Source organism: Artibeus jamaicensis, unplaced genomic scaffold (genome assembly GCF_021234435.1).
Source record: "Artibeus jamaicensis isolate MK-2021 breed Jamaican fruit bat unplaced genomic scaffold, CSHL_Jam_final contig_373, whole genome shotgun sequence".
In the NCBI taxonomy this organism is placed as follows: Eukaryota; Metazoa; Chordata; class Mammalia; order Chiroptera; family Phyllostomidae; genus Artibeus; species Artibeus jamaicensis.
Window position 1 is genome coordinate 4,933,101 of NW_026521807.1, and position 22,232 is coordinate 4,955,332.

The following is a 22,232-nucleotide window of genomic DNA, read 5'->3' on the forward strand; positions in this document are numbered from 1 at the left end:
TGAGGAAATGGAGGACCAGAGTTCAAGGCCACCCCCAAGGTTAGATGCAGAGCCTTTAGGTTAAGGATTATGACATATCCCTGTGTGCTTAGCACCCAGCATTTAGCTGGGCTTTAAACAATGATCAGTGAATTTTTCTGGCTAATGCACACAGACCAGTGCAGTTTGTGAAGTTTGCTTATCACTTTGCAAACCATACCTAGGGAATTCAGATCAATTTTAAAGGCTATCATATTTTCTACAAAATTGATTTTTAACTATATTTTATGGTTTTTTTCATAAAATAATAACTGTGCAAATTTGCCCATGTGCTGAAACAGAGAGGTCTCATGGTTAGCAAAATTCAGGTAAAAGAGCACCAGTTCTGCATGCAGCCTCCCTATGTGTATGATTTACCGTGAAATTTAGTTTACTCATCTGTGAGAGGAAGCAGTTGGATGAGCTCATCTCTACCACTTATTTTTAAACTTAAAAAAGTGGCATGTCAACAACAACACAAAATCAAATGACCCAATATAAAGCAGGAAAAAGAATAGACATTTCTCCAAAAATGATATGCAGTTGACCATTTGCATATAATTTCTGGAGACTTCATATACACATGAAAGGGTACTCAACATCACTAAGCATTAGAGAAATACAAATTAAAACCACAATTTAATATCACCCCGTACCTATAAGGATGACTACTCTCAAAAAAAAAAACCCAACCAAAATAAGTATCGATAAAGATGTGGAGAACCTGAAACTTGCATACTCTTGGTGAGATTGTAAAATGATTCACCTGCTATGGAAAACAATACAGTGGTTCCTCAAAAAAAGAAAAATGGCACCACCACCTGACCCAGCAATCCCGCATCTGGGTTCATACCCAAAAGAACTGAAAGTGGGATTTTGAAGTGATATTCGCATCCCCATGTTTATTGCAGCTTTATTCATAGTAGCCAAGAGGTGAAAGTGATCCAAATGTCCACGGAAAGATGAACAGCTTAAAAAATATGGTACACAGGTACCATGGAATATCATTCAGACTTAAAAAGAGGAAAATCTAAGCACATTTTACAACATGGATGAACCTTAAGGACATTATACTAAGCGAAATAACTTGGACGCAGAAAGACAGATACTGTATGATTCCACTTACATGAGGCATTTAAAGCAGTCAAACTCACAGAAACAGAATGAGTGGGGCTCTCAGGACCCGAGGGAAGGGGACAAAGCGGCTTTGCTGTTTAACGAGTATAGAGTTTCAGTTTTGCAAGATGAAAAAGTGATAGAGATCTGTTGCACGACAATGTGAATACAGGGTGTGGCAAAAATAGGTTTACACTTGGGAGTGCATGTAACAGTTTATTCTTATTGCTTATTAATTATTATATTATTTTCCACACAAACAGCTACGAACCTACTCTTTCCCATCCCTGTATACTTAACACTACTGAACTGCACACTCAAAAATGGCTAAAATGGTAAATTTTATGTTATGTGTTTTTTTACTAGAATTTAAAATATTTTAAAAAATATCTGGTTTTTTATTGTTGAAAATAATTATTTCATTTATTCCTTTTTGAAGTGTTAAAAACTAACTACGTAATAGTATCATATTCTGGTGCTCATATAAACAGGCCTGAACACCTTAAGCTTATGGAAGAAATTTTAGACCAGATAAAATTATTAATTTAAATCATTTTCTCTGCTATCTGACCAAAGTGTGCACAGATGAGAGAGCAGTGTTTTATATGACACAGGATGGACAACCCTTTTACTGACAATTTAAGAAAGCCTGCCTCACAGCTCCCTGAGATTTCTTTCTTTTCTTTCTTCCTTTCTTCCTCCCTTCCTTCTTTCCTTCCTCCATCCCCTCCTCCCTACTTCCCTTCTTCCTTTTTCTTTCCTTCTGTCTCTCTTTTCTATAGGTTCAGAGCTTCATGCGAGGATGGTTGTGTAGAAGGAAATGGAAGACCATCGTGCAGGATTACATTTGTTCTCCTCACGCTGAAAGTATGCGGAAGAGAAACCAGATTGTGTTCACTATGGTGGAGGCCGAGTCGGAGTACGTGCACCAGCTCTACGTCCTGGTCAATGGCTTCCTGCGGCCCTTGCGAATGGCCGCCAGCTCCAAGAAGCCCCCCATCAGCCACGACGACGTCAGCAGTATTTTTCTCAACAGGTTTGTCCTGGCATAAATCAGAGTCATGTGAAAAACCCATTCGTATTTCTTAAAAGAAGTTTTACTCTACTCTTAAAAGAACAGGTTTCATAAATTCACTTTTATGAGTTTGTTATTGAAAATACGAAATCTATTATTTGTCTTATATTATTAGTCCAAATGTGCATATCTTGATTTTGAATGTTGGCATGTGCTTTTCTGTTTTTCTTCCCTGTTTGACATATGTTTCCTTGTCATTGTGTGGGGTATGCATGCATTGGGAAAAACTATTTCCCTCTCTCACTGAAGGTGATGGAGTGATTGGTGGGTCTTTACATGGAATTGATATGAAAGTACTTGAGGAAGAACAACAACTAACCAGCAGGCCTGAGATTCTCTAGTAAATTCATTTACTCAACAAATATTTATAGTGTCTTTATTGCTGTGGACTTGTCAGTGAACAAAGAAGAAAATTCCTGCCTTCATGGAACTTCAGTTTTGATGTAGGAGGCAAACAATGAATAGTGAGTGAGTGAAATATGTAATATATTATGTGGTGATGAGTTCCACAGAAAAAGTAAAGCAGTGAAGGAGATAAGGCAGAAGGAGAGTGCTTGGGTGTTTGACTTAAAATTTTAGTTATTTGTTTTCGAGTAGATAGTACAAGTACAAAAGTCAAAACAACACGAAGACATCAAATAGCCATTAGAAGTCTCACTCTTGCCCCTGCCTCTGCCCACTCCATTTCCCCCACTTTCTGTATGTGACCATTTTAATTCGTTTCTGATAAATCCTTCCAGTGTTAATTGAGGTAGATGAAATCAAATACAGATTCTGAGTCTTATTTTTCTCCTTTTTACACAAAAGGCAATGTGCTTTAATAGATGTTTGCTTTTTACACTTAAATTGATATAGCCTGGACACCCTGCCATGTTTTTATGGCTAAAGAATCTTTTGTTAAAAAATTGCTACATTGTATTATTTTATGTGAATATGCCATTGTTTTTTAAAGTTTATAAAAAAAAGCTAGTCTTCAGAAAGGCCTAAAGAATAAGTTCACATTTGAAAAAAGGCTTGCGTCGGTGAGGAAGTCAGCCACGGGGCTCCCTGGGGAAAGAGTAATGCAGACGGAGGGGTCTGCTGGTGCGAAGGGCCTGGGGCTGCAGCAGGCCTGGCTTGCTGGTTGGAGAAGCTGCCAAGGTCTGTGCGTTGAAGGGGGATGTTAGAGCTTTAACATTAGGACATTGTAAGATCCTTTGCTTTTACTCTAAGCGAGATGGGGACACATTGGTGGGCTTTTGAGCAGAGAAGTCACTTGACATGGCACTCTCTTTTGAAAGGCTCACTCTGGCCTCTCTGGTGAGAATAGGCTGTAGGGGGATCAGTAGGCTAGGTGAGAGGTGATTACAGCAAGGAGGCCTGGCAGGTGGCTATCGTGGTAACAGGACAAGAGAAGGTTGTGATGGAGCAAGTGATTAGTGCTTGGATTCGGGTATGTTTTTAACATAGACACGGTAACATTAGATATTACTGTCTCTATGTTAAATGAGTTAAATGTTGATGAGTTTGATGTGGATTTTGAGGGAAAGCAAAAAGCAGGTAAGATTTCAAGGCTTCTGGCCTGAACAACTAGATACATGGAGCTGCTATTTACTAAATGGGGGAAGATTGAGGCAAGAACAGATATAGGGGAGAGATGAAGAGTTTTTATTTTGGAACTATTGCACATGAGATGCTATTTTCCATCCAAATGGAGAAATCAAGTGAGTAGGGATTGGATATTAGACTGGGGTTCAAGGTAAAGTTCTGGAATGGAAATATAAACTTGGGAATGCAATGGCATGTGGTTAGTAAGCTCTTGGTCTGAATGAGATTACCCAGGGAGTAGGTACAGACGAATGACAGGAGAGGAACAAGGACTGAGCCCTGGGTCATTCCGACATTTAGGGGTGAGGAAGAGGAAGAGGAGCTGTAGTGTGGTAGTAGAGAGGATCTGTTAGACTTGTAGGATGAAGGACAGGAAAGTAGGTTGTCCTGAAAATCAAAGCAAGAGGGAATGAACACTATGTCAACAAGGTTAAATAAAATCATAACTGTGCCCTGGCTGGTGTGGCTCAGTGGATTGAGCACTGGCCTGCAAACTGAAGGGTTACTGGTTTGATTCCCGTTTAGGGTACATGCCCAGGTTGCAGGCCAGGTCCCCAGTTGGGAGCATGAGAGAGGCAACCACAGATTGATGTTTCTTTCACTCCCTCTCTCCCTTCCCTTTTCTCTAAAAATAAATAAATAAAATCTTTAAAAAAATTACGACTGAGACCTGACTGTGGTTTTAATAAGTTGGAGCTTATTGGTAACTTTGATGGGGGGTCAAAGCCAGAATACAGAGGATGAGGAGATTGGAATTGGAGAGAATGGATCCGGAAAACTCTTTCAAAGGAAGGTTGGCCCTGGCTGGTATAGCTCAGTGGATTGAGCACAGGCCTGTGAAGCAAAGGGTCGCTGGTTTGATTCCCAGTCAGGGCACATGCCTGGGTTGCAGGCCAGGTCCCCAGTAGGGGACACATGAGAGGCAACCACACACTGATGTTTCTCTCCCACTCTTTCTCCTTCCCTTCTGCTCTCTCTAAAAATAAATAAATAAAATATTTTTAGAAAAATTTTTAAAAAAGGAGGGTTTCTATAAAAAAGAGCAGAGGAACAGGGTGGTACCTGGAGGTAAATAAAAAAGTATAAAAAACTGTGTGCATGTGGGTTTTAAGATGAGATCAAAACCTTGGAGGAGAGGAGTTCATGGGCCCAAGATGCCAGGACATTAGAATGTTATTTGCATGCCACTGAAGTCATGGCAAGAATTATGACAGGAGTAATGTTGGAGAAAAGGCTGACGGTGGGCTGGGAGCTGAGAGGGCAGGTGCTGGAGAGCGACTGCGGTCTGCAGGCGACCTCGGGGAGGAGGGTGACCAGAGGGGGTCAGATCACACGAGATTAAAAGGAGGCTCTGCCGTTGTGAGGAAGGAGGGAGGCTTCCCTGCATTGAATGGGATGACTCTACTCAGGGCTAAATTATATATTTTTTGAATTCTTTTGTAGTGAAACAATTATGTTTCTTCATGAAATATTTCATCAAGGACTGAAGGCGAGGATAGCAAACTGGCCTACTTTAATTTTAGGTAAGTGCATGCTTTGGTTTCTCTTAATATGGCTAAAATTAGAGTAAGATCATTTCAACATTGTTTAGGCAAAACTGTTGAAATCTCCCGTTGTCCTGTGAGCAGTTTTAGCCATTGGGAATCTGCCTCATTGGCCATTGGGCCCTTCCCTCCTAGTTACCTTCCCCTGGCTTGTCCTGGTCATCTGGGACTACAGTCAGGCTCTGCCCTGAGTCACATCCTGTCAGATCAGTGATTCAGGTGTCTGATCTGGGGACCCCATGCATGTGCGACACCTGGTGCTGGGAGCCAGTCTCTGCCACTCCCGGTGAGTGAACACAGTCTCTCCTCTGCCCCTTAGACAATGTACTGAGCACCAAAAGAAACTGCCATTTCACTTCTTCTTTCAGCTGATCTGTTTGATATTTTGCTCCCCATGCTGAACATTTATCAAGAATTTGTGCGTAATCACCAGTACAGCCTCCAAGTTCTTGCCAATTGTAAGCAAAACAGAGATTTTGACAAACTCTTAAAACAGTATGAAGCCAACCCTGCCTGTGAAGGGAGGATGCTAGAAACGTTCTTGACCTATCCAATGTTTCAGGTAAGTCCTCTGGGATGCATTTTATAAGTGCTCTCGTTGCAGCCCAATGTCTCTGATGCCTAGTATGACCAGAGGGAGCTGTGCAAGGATCCCCTTGAAGAATTATAACACGTATGCATTACCTGTCATCTTGAGCTTGACCCAGAGATAAATCATGCCCCGTGTTCTTTCTCTGTCTAGTATATGTAAGAAAACCAGTTTTTTGAGACAGTTAAATAAAAAATAATTTTTTGAAAAGCAGCACAATTTTCTCTTTATAGAAAGATGCCTCACAAACCTCTTTCATGAAGTCTCCTCCTTCAGCATGTTTAAAAATATTACTAGGGTTACAGAATAGGATGCTGTACAAATGTTCCAGTGTATGCTGGTTACATAAAATGTTCTTGAGAAGTGGAGTGGACTACTGGGAAAGTCTTTGTTTTCCTGCCCACCCTCCCCGCCCTGTTGTGGTTGCTGGTGAGTCTCCCTTGGCTGGAGCTCTGGAGAGCAAAAGGAGGGCCTCCGAAGTCACAGAGGCCAGTGGAGACTTGGGGTCCAGAGGCACTGGCTGGATTCTGGCTCTTGGCCCCTCTCAGGATGCTGCAGGGAGGCTGGGGCTTGTCATGATGTTCATTTTATGGCATTAGAGCAACCCACGAGATCCATTACATGTATTCTTTCCTATATATCTAGGGCTCTAGTGTTAAGAGCTCTTGAGTGAGAATTGCAGAGACCAAAATATGAACTGAATTGCCTGTTCTCTTGAAAACTGTTGATTCTGTTCTTTTGAAAAGGCATCGAGTGTTCTACTGTGGAATTTGTGGGGCTTCTGGCCAGCCCTCCACATTGTCGCGTGGTAAACCGAGTCTCAGAATCACACATGTTAGGGTTTCTGTGGGGAACTTTGTCCCCCATGAACGGGCATCACTGACCCTGGTGTATCATTTTTTAGCCTCAGAAAGAAATGTTGCCGTGGTGTGTAATTGTTTGTCTTAAAGTTTGTTAATCCTGCTTGAAATCCTGGAAGTCATCATAGACATTTAGTATGTTTTTTAAAAACCAAAAGGATGCATTTAAAATAACTTAAGTATAGTGAAACTTTATAATGTTATTGTGTGTGTGTGTGTGTGTGTGTGTGTAACTGAATTGTTTGAACTCTTTGCCTCCCTGAAGAAATATTTCACAACAAAAAATTCAATGCAAAAAAAAGTTTTCCTTTTTGTAACCTTATACAAAATTGTAATTTAAGATTTATTTACAGTGAAACACATTTTGTATAGGGCAATGTTATTTTGAGATCTTATTTGACTATCTTTCAGTTACTTCTAGGTTATGATTAAAATTCCCTAAAATGTATCTGTTCAGCCACCCCACTCAGGGGACATACAAAGGGAGGTTGTGAGAGACACATGGAACATTCGCAGACGTGCCCACCTCCCTTTCTCACTGCCCATCAATGTCTCTCCAGGTGCCATTTAATGTAACGCTCTCAATGCCTTAAAGTGGCGGACTGTACTTGCACTTTAGGTCATGTATCCAAAAGTTGAATGTAAGGCCTTGGAAAGGTCCGTGGATTTCTTTAAAATGCTGTGATGCTCTTCCACCTCCCTTCTGTGCCTCCTTCCCCATGGAGTTTAAGCCTGATAACAATGACTTGGCATTTTGATTGATCCCCAAAACTTTCTATAATATCAGATGAGGACCATTGGACTAGAAATGTCTAGGAGATCTGGATGTCGTGCTCACCCTTTAGTCATAGCATGGGGAAAATAATTGAACCAATCTAAATATATGTTTGTAGATCTCGAGGTTGAGGCAGCTGAGCTCTAGTTATCTCCTGACCACTAGCTCCCTCTGTGAGATTCTTCTCACTAGACTCATTCCAAAAGGTTGGTTGGGCAACTATGTGGTGGTGCAAGAAACCTTGTGTTAGTCTAGTTTCCCAACCCTCTCCACCCCTGCCAAACCCGAAAATTTAACTGAAGTGTCAGATGTTGAGATTGTCTGGCTTCTTCCAGACCAGGGTAACCAAAAGCCTCAGCTTATAAGAGCCATTGTTCTGGGAGAAGCCTCAAACTTAAAGAATTTGGCCAGAATTGGTCCAACTACAAGAAATGGGTAAATTGAAAGAACACAGCTTTGCACCATGTCCTTTATTTGCTTCCCCATAATTATTTTGCTTCCCTGTAACTATTTTGAACAGACCAAGAGGGGAAATCATCACTTTGCTCCCCAAGAGCTTCGTTCTCATTGGTGTCTCTCCTGTTTATCATTTGGTGTCTCTCCCCCCTGCTGTCTCTTTGGAGTGACATATGGAGCATAAAGAAGTTTAAAGGTTCTTTATTACTAGGCCCGTGCCCATTCTACCCTTCTTGTCCCCTGTGGTCCTTTAACTAGTGAGGTAAAATGGTATTGAGGACATTTTCACCCTTAGATGGTGAAGGTGCGTCTCCTTCCCCTGCATCTGTATTAGCAGTGGTGCCACTGTCTCCCTCGGGGCAGGATGTACACCTTGGGACGAGGGGGGGACTTGCTTTTTTTATTTAGTAAAGACAGTGGTTTGTCTGGGGCTGTTTTAATGGGCCTCAGCTGCTCATCGATCCATAGGTAAGCTAATCATGGAATCTGCTTCTGACAAGAACAGCAAGATTAGATGTTCTCCAGAAAGTAGCCACCTGTTTACTGTGATCGGAGAGTAAGCTCATTAATGTCTATAAAGTGACAAATATTGGTCCATAACTGAAAGCAGAATTATGATTCATCTGGATCAGTGATTTTCAACCAGGCACCCTGAGAATTTTTAAAACATGCAATACTTGACTATTTGGTCAGGGGCACGGCCCTCTTTTCCCTTAGATTTTCAAATAAAAAAAGATAGCGCCAACACAACAATAATCATCTGGTGTTAGTAAATCAAAACTATACTAATTTTTTTGTCAAAGCAACAAAACTTAATATTTTTTTGGTGTGCTATAGAATTTTAGTCATTAGTATAGATGTGCTGTGAGATGGGAAAGGTTGAAAATCGCTGGTTTAGGCAGTACTTTCTGTGATTCTTGGGTTTTAGAGGGACAGATTTATAATCAGCTCTTGAACATACAGATGAGCTCTTTGCAGAGTCATTTTTGGCTGTGTCAGGCTTGCTGTTCCTCCACTAGAAAGTGGAAAGGGCCAGTTGCTCAATTTCAAATCTACCCTCCTCAGTCCTAGTCCAGGCGCTCTCTAAAATGGACTGAATTCAGGAGGGAGGATCATGAAGCTATCAACTACACTTAGTTTTGTGGGTTTTCTGTGTATTGTAAGTAGTCAGGCTCTCTCACTCCTACCCTCTTTGTTATAAAAAATTGGGTACCTTAGCTGGCGATTGCCTTGGTTTTCTTGTAGAACTACTGACCTACAGGCAGACTGTTATCAATTATGGGATTACGCAAAAGGGATATTTGAAAGAATACTTATCCCAGAAGCCTCCACTAAGTGGGACAGCCCTGCAGGCTTAGTGAGAAGTTTATAGGATGGAGAGGCAGAAAGCCTTTAAGTGGAAGGGCCTCCTGTTCTCTACCCTCCTATGACCAGGGAGTCTGTACGCACTGCCGAAACCTAGACCTGATGATAGTCTCCAGGGTGTGATCCCAGAGTAGAAAGTGCAGATTGATGTCTGCGCGAATGGCGCTGCCCTCTGTGCTTTGCACATAAATGTGAGCACCCAGCAATATTGCCCTGTGAAGGCCACCACCTGCAAGAGAGCAAAAGCAGATCTGTGGCTAGAGCTGCCAGCACCTCAGGTGAGAATGCCAGGTGCTACCCAAAGGGCCCAGGGAAGCTGATATACTGGGCTAGTGCGCGGTGAGAGCTGGGCTCCTGGCTGGCTCTGCCATTACTATGAGGCCACCTTGGGCAAATGACCAAATCCTTCTGTACTTCATTTCCTTGGTCTGTAAAATGGGAAAGAACCCTTATGTTGGAGGATTGGATGCACACGAAAACCTTGAGCACCTGACTGACCACAGCGAGCAGTGTTATGGTAGCTATTGCTCATGTATGTTATTAAAATTAAATCCACTGCTCCTGCTTTCTAAAAATTTATTTTCTAAGCCAGTAAAAAATAAATATGATGAGTCACTGTAACTTGAGTTATATCTCCAGTGTATTCAAACCTTCATAGGGTCGGTGGAGTTTCTGCCTTTGACATAACTAGAGAGTCTCTTTATAAACAACAGTACAAGTAAATCTAATTAAATAATCCTTTTAACTAGAAAAATGAATTGAGCTAAAGGAGGATGAGAATGTCACAAGGGTGAACATATCTTCATTCCAAGTTTTAATTCTTAAAGAAATGTTGCAGTAAGATTGTCAGTTTTTTTACAAAATTCTTAAACAGGCAAATATATATAAAATACAACCTCAAGTGACATGATGGTAGTTACATCTGTTTCCCTATGGACAAGTTTTCAAAAATTATGATTAAGAAATGTGTGATTGTATTAAAAAATCTAAAGAGACAATTGTTTCTTTGTAACATCATCATTTATTACTCTTTTCCTGTGTTCCTGGGAAAGTGTGAGTGTGTGTGTGTAAGTTTGAAGCACAGTTCATTTTAAATGTTTTAAGATATACTCGTTAAAAATATGTTTTTCAAACAACGAACACTGTGAGAGCAGAGACGAGCTTTGTGTGCGTGGTGCTTGCCTGTCCGAGAGAGTGCCTGGCATTGCTCATCCTCCGGCTTGCTCACGCTGGCCTCTCTTTGCATTTAGATCCCCAGGTACATCATCACACTTCATGAACTCCTGGCTCACACACCCCATGAGCACGTGGAGAGGAAAAGTCTGGAGTTTGCTAAGTCAAAACTAGAGGAACTGTCCAGGTATGCAGAGAACTTACAGTGAAGGCATGTGTGCGAAAGTAGCAAGTTGGTATTCTGTGGAAACCCAGCTGTATGTCCAGGGAGCAAGAAGCAAGACGCGATCCGTCTTCCCAGATCCACCTGAAAGTTAGATGATACTTCTCGAGATCAGGTGTACTTCGGTTTAAGTTTGGGAATGTTCACATTTCTTTCAGTATAATAGAAAAACATGAGTTTCTGTTGCATTTTTGTATTCATATTTGTCAGGAAGCTGGAGAAGGTATATCTTGGATTTATCAGTAGCTTTTCAGTGTTCCAGACAGTTATTTATATTTTTTCCTTTAGCTTGTACGGGATAAATGTATACAGGTCTCTGATTTGCTCTGCCTCTGAGAGAAGGCACCCTAATGGCAGTCTTCCCTGAAAGCCTGTCGTGAGATGTGTTGCTCTCCTGTGGCACTTACCCACGGCAGGCCCAGGGCACTCACTGATCACCTACCCGCCCCTCGTGCAGAGTCATCGTGCACATTGGCCTTGCTTTGGGCCATGGCTTGTTGAAGCCTGGACATCCAGTCGAAGCCTCACAGCCCAGCTCCAATGATACAAGTTCCCAGGTGGAGCTCTCCCTTGCTTTCCTGCTAGGGCAACACCAGACTTCTCTCCCAGTGATCCCCTCCGTGTCCTGTCTGACAGGGTGATGCACGATGAAGTGAGTGACACTGAAAACATAAGGAAAAACCTTGCCATTGAAAGAATGATTGTAGAGGGCTGTGATATTTTGCTGGACACCAGCCAAACTTTCATCCGCCAAGGTAAGTCCTTACGCGGTGGACCCACGGTCTAAGTGACGTCTGATTTCACCCCGTTGTCCCTGGCAGACCCAGGAAGCATTTTGGAGCAGGCTTGAGTTAGCGGCTTGATGAGTGCGGTTCGTGCAGGGTATCTCGATAGCCTTGACCGAGGCTGTGGTTGAGGTCCACCTTTGCGCCGTTTCTTTTCAGGGACCACGGAAAACGGCAGCACAGTAATAGTAAAGCACTAGTGACTCAGCGAGTTACATCAGACTGCACTGTCCTCATCGGAGTGCACATTCTCCGTGGCTCCCATGAGGACAAGTCGGTTGGGCAACTGGAGTGTCAGTGCCGGGTGGTGATGACATCCCGGCACAGACCAGGAGAAACTCGAATTATGTACATCTGTTTCCTACGGCAGTGGGGACAATGGCTGAGGTGGAAAAAGCTTTCTCTTGTTCCCATTTTTCATCAGGAGTTCTGGAGGTCCCACATGATGTGGTTTGATTGAACTGGTAGCTCCAGTTACCATCAACTCTCACGCGTGACCCCTACCCCACTTCAGCAATGGCGAAGGCCATCTTGTTTGTGCTTTGGTGGCCTCTCCCAGTAAATTAAACTTTTGAAGAGATGAAGGTATTTGTGCTGGAAACCATGGAGACAGAACAGCTGAATAGTGCATGTCCCTCAGTGGCTCTCATTCCAAAGTGAAAAAAGTAAACTGTACCCCAAACTTGGTTTAAATGCTTAGGTGTTCTGAGGGTAGGAAGTATATTCCTTGGGATTGATTTGAGACGGTATAGTACACACATTTATCATTTTGAATTTGGTGAGGAATGGCACATAAATTTGGGACTAACCTTTTATGTAGTTTATAATGTGCCAATATTATTTGAATACAATTTGCATTTCCATTGCATACCAAAATGTGCTGCTTAAAATATTTTTTTACCTCATCAAACCAGACATAATTTGTGCTGTGCATATTAATTTTTGCATAGAATATTTCAGAAATTTAACACATGCAATTCTGCTTTCTATTTATTTACAAAGAGAGAAATCACACATATGTCAAAGTTTGGGAGTATATTTTAGGAAATGGTACCTTTTTTCATTTTGGGCTTTCACTATCCATTAAAAAAATAATACTGCAGCATAGTGCTGACAACGCCAGGCCTTCTTAATGTCCCTTCTGCTCCTCCATGCAGACTGGGTGTCCACACTAACTCCCGCCTTCCCGGTGCTTGCCTGCCCCCCTCCGGGCCTTGCTGTGTGTTGTCCTCCAGCCTGGGGGCCAGAACGCCCTTCTCCATCTCTTTTGTGCCTCTTAAAGGTCTGCTGTCCTTCCTGGCTCAGGTCACACACCGCTAAGAAAGCTTTTAAAAATTTCCCCCTCATCTTCCCATCCTCTCCCTGGCAGTTACAATGAATTTACCTTCCTCCTCATTTCCACGACTCCTGGCTCCTGGCGCGTGTATTTCATCCCCTTGTGTGTTATAGGCACGTGGTTGCATGCCTGTCTGTGCCAGTAGTTATAACTCAGTAATTATAAGGGCAATCAGTGCTGGTACGTCTCTCCTGTCTGGTGTGATGTTTTCCATGATAGATACCTTGGAAGATGGGCATCGGATTAAATTGAATTGCTTATTGTTGAAGTACAGTTTGGGTTGTAAGGTATCTTATTTTGTATTATTCTTGTTGTTTAGAGTTTACTGAAAAATACTTACTACTTGACTTGAGCTTTATAATAGGAGAGAATGGAAACACACTTTTCTACCACTAGTATTTAATTTCAGAAAGAACTTTTGACTGAGAAGGATAATTATACATAAATGCTAATATATTTCTACAGACTGTCTTGATCTAAGTTTGTAAAAACATCCGTAATGAAAAATGCCCGGAGTTTGAGTATATTGAATAAGTCATATTTCTTTTCACTGCACCTGGAGGAAAATCAGCCATGAGCCACTACTCCTTTTGATTCAAGTCGGGATGTTATTTATTGCTTGTTCTGTGTCATGTGTTTAAGGCACTCCTGTTAGCTATTAATATAGCTGATATTATTAGTGTATTGATGTTGATGCAATGATTGGCCTTTCAGGAGAATTTTTCTGTGTTCTTTGGTTTGGTTAGTCTGTTCAGGAGTTCTTGAATAACAGTCGTTTAAAAATCAGACTTCAATATGAAAGTAAAAAGTAATCAAATTGCAGACAGTTTGGAAAGTTTGCATTGTTTTGGTTTGGTTGCTTCTGTTACCACTCTTACTAAATATCCTTAACAGGCTTTAAAACCCATGGAGGTGGTTTTTTAAAGAAAAACTCTTTTAAACTTTTAGGAATTCTATTTTTTATTTTATTTTATTTTTTTTAAAGATTTTATTTATTTATCTTTAGAGGGGAAGAGAAGGAGAGAGGGAGAGAAACATCAATGCACAGTTGCCTTTCATGCGTCCCCTGCTGGGAATTGGCCTGCAGGGAACTGGTCTGCAACCCTGGTATGTGCACTGACTGGGAATCGAACCGCCATTGTCTGGTTTGCAGGCCCGTGCTCAATCCACTGAGCTACACCAGCCAGGGCCTGATTCTATTTTTTATGAAGTAGAAAATAGAATAGTGCATAGTCCATTCTATGAAATGGACTACAACATATCTCTAATCGTGTTACTGTTAGGTGTGACATGCGGTGTGTTTCAGTGTGTGGCGTGCATGCTCACACATGTGCATGGTTTCATTCTTAAATTACTTTTTATTCTGAGCAGTAGAAAATGTAGGTCATCCAGGTTTTCTGAAAGGTCTCTTCAGAAGAGCGGCATCAGCTAATCTTAAATGTCAGTCAATTGAAATAAAAGAAGTTTTATTATTCATTGATTCCAATGATTAGATAGTTGATGAGTAGAACACAAAGGACCATATATCACAGTGGTCTGATATTGTCATTTATTTTCCAGAGTCTATTCAAAGTTTGTTGAACAAATAAATGTGTAAATGTCTGAGGCAAAACTAGGAAGACTGTATAGTCATGTCACCAAAGTCAAATGCTGTCTCCTCCACTTTTTTGCTGTGATATTGGGCAATTTAATTAACCTCTCTTTGCCTCAGTCATGTCTCCTTAAGCTGTAGAACCTATATTTTAGGGTTGTTGTGAAAATTTAAAGAGCTAATAAGGCTCACAGGAGCATGTAGGCTAGTCTACCTGAGAGATTATGACATGAACTTGAAAAACCAAGAACCAAATTTTGGAATTAATTTCTATTTTCCATAGAAATGAAAGAAATGGGGGAGGAGTGGGGGAGGAGACATGTGAGGAAGGTGGTAAAAGGCACACACTTCCAGTTGTAAGATAAATAAGTACTAAGGATGTAAAGTGTGGCATGATGGCTGTAGTTAACACTGCTGTATGGTACATAGGGAAGTTTTTTAGGAGAGTAAATCCTAAGATCACAAGGTGTCTCATCACAAGGTGAACTCTTTTTTTCTTTTCTTTTTATTATTTCTATATGATGGATGCTAACTAACCTTATTGTGGTAGTCATTTCACAATATATGCAAATCAAACCCTTATGCTGCATGCCTTAAACTTATACAGTGTGATGCATGTTAATTATTTCTCAACAGAACTGGGGTAAAAAAAACAAAAAAAATAAGAGCATTAGCCAGTCTTGAATGCCACTCTATGGGGTTTTGGTGATTGAAATGATGTGTTTTATTGCAAGTTGCCTCCAATTATTAGGCAGAGATGACAGAGATGCAAAGGACCATATCCTAGTAATGGTCTGATACTAAAGAATTACTGATTTAATATAAATTATTTCTCTATTTGCATTGACTAGAGAGGATTTTTAACTCTCAGGGATGTGTTGAAACATCATGTCAAATATAAGATAAAATGTGAGAAATCCACTTAACATGTTTTTCAATATAATTATTTTATAAGCCAAACAATAGCATTGGAATTGCTCACTTTTAACTGAGCCTTTTACGTTTCTGTAAATACCTAAAATGCACAGTTTTCTAGTTGGATATGAAGTGAACTGTTATAGATCAAGCGTATTAGTGTGTAGTTGTCAGGGAAACATTTATTTTTTTTAACCCCAAAGCTGAAATTTACAGTAATTGCTAATACATGAGTTAACAGTGTATTCTATAATTTCTGATTTATGAACTAATTAAATGCTAGAAGCATTTACCAACGAGTATATTATTACTGAGTTTTCATAGCCTTGGTGATATTCTTTCTGAAAATGTCTCCCAAACCCACTTGTCCACCAAGATATCTACATGAGCCTCTGTCTTTCACTCTGCCCTAACTGGTCTGCCTGGATGATCCATGACCACCCATGGTGAAGCTCCCTTTTCAGGTTTCAGTTTTTATTATTCTGAATCCACTGCCATCTCTTGGCCATGCTGCTGTGAGATGCTAAAAACTGAGAGCTGTTTAGCCTCTCAGGCCTCAATTTCCTCTTCTGTAAAATGAGAGGGTGACCCAGGTGCTCTGAAAAATCCCCTCTGGCTTTGGTTCCACCCTGTGAGTCCCATGAATACAATCCTTCTGCTGCTATTACTTCTTCATCGACTTCTCTAAGAGTTCTGCCTTGAGCTTCCCCCACCCCTTCTTCACTCTTCAAATTTAATTACTTGCTGCCTGCGTTCTCTGCCAGTTTGCTCCCACCTTCCTCACCTCCCTCATTCGCTCTGTTTGCCTGCTCCCTTCAGCAGAATAAAGCCTTCTCCCCCACCTCCGTTCCCAGTCCCACGCCCTGCCCAGGACTGTTTCCGTGCTAGTCTTGAGGCCCCAATAGCTGCCTCTCTCTCTCTGTCAAGGAGCCAACCTAACTCTCACCTAAGCAGGTGGAATCTGGACATGGAAGCTTTGAGCCCTTTACTGCCCTGCACACCTTTAGATCTTCATTACAAAGTAGATGCCATTTGGAATATTCATGTTAACACGAACATCCAGTGAATCATGGTTTTACAATTTTGTGTCTATGAAGACTGCTTCCCCCACCCCGCCCACTTTAATTTGTGCTCATTAAAAAAAAAAAGAGTCTGGAACCCCAGAAAATGTAGGAAGGGAAGAACAGGTTGCCTGCAGTCTCACCTCTCAGGGATGACCACTGTTTACATTGAAGGGTTCAGTGTGCACCGGATGGTGTTCCAGAGGCTGACCTGAGCCTTTCTAAGGCTGCGTTTAGGGGAGATGGTAGAGATTAACCAACAGGGGAAATCATACTGGCTCAGGCCATTTCAGGAGTCAGAGGCAAAGTATTTGCATGAATCTTAGTACTTTTGGGTTTGATACTTAACTTAGATGGGAATTTTATTTTGGGGGGAGGGAGGTCATTGCTCAGGTGAAATTATATAAAGTTTATGCAGAGCTTCTCACATGGAACGGAAGATAGTTTTGATCACAGGAATGTCCTGGGTATAGATTACATGTGGTTTCTTTTCCATTTAGATTCCACAAAGAGTTTTTTTATCACACATAATTTAAATGTAAACCGAAATAGCTGTCTTTTAAAAATAGTTCTTAACTAGATTGTGTTGAGTTATGTAATTTGTATATTTTTACAATATACATGTATTGTATATTCTATTTTTCAAATACAAAGTAAACTCTATTAATAAGCTATTTAAAATGAAAATAATGAGAGGAACTAAGAAGGTAAAATGGGATAAGAGAAGAGAGGGACAAAATATGTGAATTGAAATAAACTATATATAAAATCTAGTCACTTAATGTGCACAAAATTGATGGAACAGAGACATGGAAATAAAAAAACAAACTGACACTAACCAGAGGGGATGGGGGATGGGTAGTGGGGGAAGGAAGGGGAAGGGCCATCAAGTAACATGTATAAAGGACCCATGGACAAAGCCAACGTGGTCGGGGGGAGGACTGAATGTGGGAGATGGGGGTTGGTAGGATGGAGGTGAGTAATGGGGGGGATGGGGACAACTATAACTGAACAACAATAAAAAAAAGGAGGAAAGGGGAAAAAATAAAAAAAAGAAAAAGAAAACAAAATTATTTACATTAAAAAATTAGCTATTTATCTTCCTTCAGTGCTTCAAGAAGAATTAATTCTATTTGCTTTTTATTGTGTTATTTTATTACCATTATGTGATTGTACAATATGTACCCTATTGTTAGATTAGGAAGTTCATTGAGATCAAATCACCAAGGACAGATGGTAGGCGTGCCTCCTCTGAATCCAGTTTGGCTTTCTTTCCAACTTATTTTCCAGCTTAGAGATGAATAATCAATTCTAGAGCATTTTATAAAAATAGTGGGAATTAGTGTGACTTTAAAAACGCAATGTACTGATTCTTCTGCTCAGAGTGTAGGGGATTGACTTGTTCCAATGATGCATCCAATGAATCTTTGGTGTTTATTGTATCAGGAAGGGTTCTCATTTCATAGAGTTTTAATTGCTGTGTATTCTTCACTTTGTGATCACCAGGTTCTCTTATTCAAGTACCTTCTGTTGAGAAGGGGAAACTTAGTAAAGTTCGCTTGGGTTCATTGTCTTTAAAAAAGGAAGGAGAAAGACAGTGCTTCTTATTTACAAAACACTTCTTAATTTGTACAAGGAGTTCAGGAGGGAAGCTGCATCTGCTCAAGGTACTGGTTTTACATGACTATTCCATTTATGTTTCATGTATTTAAGTGGCATTCAGGTTAATGTAATTATGACTTTCCCATGCATGGTATCATAAAATATCGTCACAACTGCATAGTGAGCTAGTGTACAGGTACCAACCTTGACATTTACTTTGTTGTTACATGGCTTTAAAGAAGTAGAAATTAATGTGTGTTGCCATTAGGCAGTGAGATTAGAATCATAGCCTGAACAAAATTATTACTAGTTGATGACTACTGAGCTACAAAAATCTTGTCAAATTACTACAGTGCCTATTTTTGTTAATAAAGTTTTATTGAAACACATCTATGGTCATTTGTTTATATTTTATCTGTGGCTGCTCTCATCTGCCTTTATAAATGGCAGATTTGAGTAGTTGCAATAGAAATCATATGGTGTGCAAGCCTAACAGATTTCCTATCTGGCCCTTGACAGAAAAGATCTGCCTCTCTATACCTTCTGTTACTAGTGCCCGAACATATTGTCCAACACCGCGATAGTGGCTTTTTACTGCTTCACCTGCTTCGCGGTTGGTGAGTTCAGCCTTTGCTGAGCCGCATCCCTCTCAAGGGCCCCTAAGGTGCCATCTAGTCTCCTGTAGACTGACTTGCTAAATTTAATAAACATCAGGAGCGAGAGCGGGTTGGGGAGAAGAATCATGAAGTTAAATGAGTTCAATTGCTTTTATACATGTAAATTTAATTTTGGAATCTATAAAAATTATTTGAGATGCAGAATTACTATGCTTTCTTCTGTGGCAAGGACTGTTTGCAAATCAGAGCTTCCCAACCTTTGCAAAATTTTCAGGCTCCTAATGAAAAATTGGCTTCTTTCCAGACAGGTGGGGTTCTCTCACTAATAGAATGTACCTTGATTGAGGAGCCCGATGCAAGCGATGATGACTGTAAGTTAGAATCCATCACTTAGAATTATGCTAGAATTAAAAAGTCCTATGGTTTTTATGTGTCTATAGCTAAGAAGAACTGCTTAAGGAGGCAGTAGAGACGCTGAGCATAAAGTCCCTGAAGTCATTTGTGTGTGAAAAATTCTGTCGAACCATCTAACCTGTAAACCTTATTAAACTGTCATTGGGAATTCACATTTTCCTGAATTTGTCTCGTGATAGTGACTTTCAGTGTCAGACACAGAAGAAAAGAATTAAATTAGAACTCTGTAGATTATGGAAATTAAAAAACAAAATAAAACAAACCATGAAATGAAAGGGAGACCAGGATCATAATCCTGAGTAGCCTACTGACCTCAGCTTTTTTATGTGCCTCTGAGCTTAAGCCTCCCCCATACCGGAGAAGGGCCACATTGCTGAAATAGGATTCTGGACTCGAACACTGATCGATCCCACTACTACAACTGCGTGAAAGTAGCTGGTGCTCACAGTGTTGTATTCACAGCTAATCCTTTGGTTTCTGTGTATTGAAGCCAAAGGTTCCGGGCAAGTGTTTGGACACCTGGATTTTAAGATAGCGGTGGAGCCACCGGATGCTGCCCCTTTCACTGTGGTCTTGTTGGCACCTTCGCGGCAGGAGAAAGCTGCCTGGACAAGCGACATAAGTCAAGTAAGCAAGTGGTTTTTGACATAAGATTTAAAAAAAATTTCATGACATTAACTTTTGAGGAGGATTTTTAGAGTTGATTTATTCTCATTAAAAATTACATCTGGTTGCTGTATATTACTACTACGTATCTTGATAGCTGGAATCATTTGGTTTTTTGTTTGTTTTCTTTTTTTAAAGATTTTATTTATTTATCTTTAGAGGGCAAGGGAAGGAGAAAGGGAGAGAAATATCAATGGATGGTTGCCTCTCATGAGTCCCCTGCTGGGAACTGGCCTGCAACCCAGGCATGTGCCCTGACTGGGAATCGAACTGCAATCATGTGGTTTGCAGGCCCAAGCTCAATCCACTGAGCTACACCAGCCAGGGCTGTTTGTTTTCTTTTTTATGGTTAAAATTTACATGAAATGTAGTAATTGCATTTTAGTTCCTGGGTATTTTGTACAATTTTTTAAATGTAATCACTGGTGTTGAATGGTGTTAAAATATCCCTGTTAGTAATAAATTCTCCGATGAGCAACGTGGATTTTTTTTTTGCTTATTTGTTTCTGAGGTAGGACAATGGTGAAAGATCCAAAAACTGCTAACAAGGGCTCTAGCGAGAAACCACACAGGAAGGAATCACAGGAAGAGAATATTCTATCTATAGTATGAAATCCAAAAATGAGCTCCTGTATTTCATACGGAAAAAAATAGGGAACAAATTTGCTTGTTTTTCCTTGGTCAGCCATGTCCAGCTAGAGCATCATTGCATTTATTCAGGATTCGGAAATATGTCAAAATTAGTCATGATTGGGCTTGGACATTTAAAAATCCAAGCTGTATATTAATTTTGGCTCCATTAACCAATATAGGAGGAAAATGTTTGTGTGAGGAAAATATTAAAAGAAAGTTTGATAATTATCTTCAGAGTTGTTACCTCAAGGAAGATGAAGCAAACAGAAGAGGTCTATATTACAGATTCTATTATCTCTTTTTTTCCGAAGAGCTCATAGTTACTTGTATAAGACTTAAGTAAAAATCTGAACTATATGATAGTTTTTTAGATATTTAATTTTTTTCTGAGTGACTGAAATCTGTGGGGAAGTAGAAAGAGAATAAATGTCAAAAATAATTATTTTTGTATGTCAGAGAAATTTTTCAGACTTAGTCTCATTTGGCCTTTATAATGGTGTTCTGAAAGTGAACAGTAATATTAGTTCCATTTCACAGGTGAAAAACCTGAGGTTTGGAGGCTAAAGTTTGTCCAAAGTTACATAACTGTGTTGAATCAGAACGCAAACCTAATCCAGGTCTTTTATTAGTTCTCTAAACATTCTTTACATGATTTTTAGTTATCTACACCCACAACTACTTCAATGGTGAATAAATAGCTTAGAGTGAAGATACTTCTGTTTTGTCTAACAAAGGAATGAAAATGTGGGATCCCACATATTTGCATAATTACATCCTTGTGGTGATTTATTAATGCTTTCATTAACTCTATGAAAGCATTAATTCATGGCTGTATGAATTAATACTTTAGTTTTTGTTTGTAATGCATCTCTGACCTTATGAAACTCCAAATCATTCACTGATTCTGTGAATGCTGATTGACCAATCACCACGTGTTGACAGGTACCAGGGACCTGGCGATGGTCTCTGATTTCAACAGTTGGGCTATTACATACAGAAAGGGAAGTAGACAGGTTAGTGCAACAACATTTTGTAAGTGTTGTGAAGCCAAGATAAGTAGGAAGAATGAAGAAAATAGCAGTAGGCCAAGGTATTTTCCTAGTTGTTTCTAACTTTTACCTTACGCACCTGGGTCTTCTAAGATACACAGTTGATAAAAGCTTTAAGTGACCTTCCTTAGAGTGTCTGGTGAGGCAGTGTTAGGAGAGAAAGACCCTTGGGGTACATGAATGAGTCTAGGCCTGGTCCTTTAAAGATAGGTGCCCAAAGCTTTGCCTATATGCATCCTGGTGTGAGACTGTCTACTTAGACTACATCTGGTGACAGAAGCATACAGCTTCCTCCTATTTCTCCAGTGTGCTGTGGCTGGTGTGTTAAAGAGCATTAGAATATTTTGGAATTGAATTGGAGAAGGACATTAACAGGAAGTTACTACGTCTTTTGGAGGGATGATGATATCGTTAAATGAAATTACTATGTTCAGTAGAGCCTTAATATTGTGTGGCTTCAGCACTTATGATTTCACTGATTCAACGAATTGAGTTATGCAGTGATGCTACATACCAGTCAGTGACAACAAAAAGTTCCTTTGCCTGGTGTAGCTTACATTCTAGTGTAGGGAAGATGGAAAATGAATGGTAAATGTAGTAAATAAGGACACACTATTTAAAAAAAATTTATTTAGTTATTTTTCAAGTACAGTTTTCTGTCTATTTCTCCCATCCCAGCTCATCCCACTCCACCCCTTGCTCCCCACCTCCCTCCCATTTCCACCCCCCTTAGTTCTTGTCCCTGTGTCCTTCATACTTGTTCCTCCAAATCCCTCCCCTTT

General features: G+C 40.4%; 1 protein-coding gene across 7 annotated transcripts in view; it reads left to right on the plus strand.

Annotated features, from left to right (window-relative positions):
* Positions 1 to 22,232, plus strand: part of RASGRF2 (Ras protein specific guanine nucleotide releasing factor 2) — a 192,590-nt gene that overhangs the window by 73,992 nt on the left and 96,366 nt on the right. For 6 of the 7 annotated variants that reach the window (XM_037159313.2, XM_037159314.2, XM_037159317.2 and 3 more), the window contains exons 5-12: positions 1,917 to 2,170; positions 5,240 to 5,319; positions 5,709 to 5,902; positions 10,636 to 10,745; positions 11,418 to 11,536; positions 17,976 to 18,136; positions 18,993 to 19,059; positions 19,593 to 19,729. In XM_037159313.2, coding sequence (XP_037015208.2) covers positions 1,917 to 2,170; positions 5,240 to 5,319; positions 5,709 to 5,902; positions 10,636 to 10,745; positions 11,418 to 11,536; positions 17,976 to 18,136; positions 18,993 to 19,059; positions 19,593 to 19,729 — 1,122 coding nt within the window. The remainder of the gene's footprint in view (positions 1 to 1,916; positions 2,171 to 5,239; positions 5,320 to 5,708; positions 5,903 to 10,635; positions 10,746 to 11,417; positions 11,537 to 17,975; positions 18,137 to 18,992; positions 19,060 to 19,592; positions 19,730 to 22,232) is intronic. The other variant, XM_053664480.1, reaches the window with a different exon arrangement.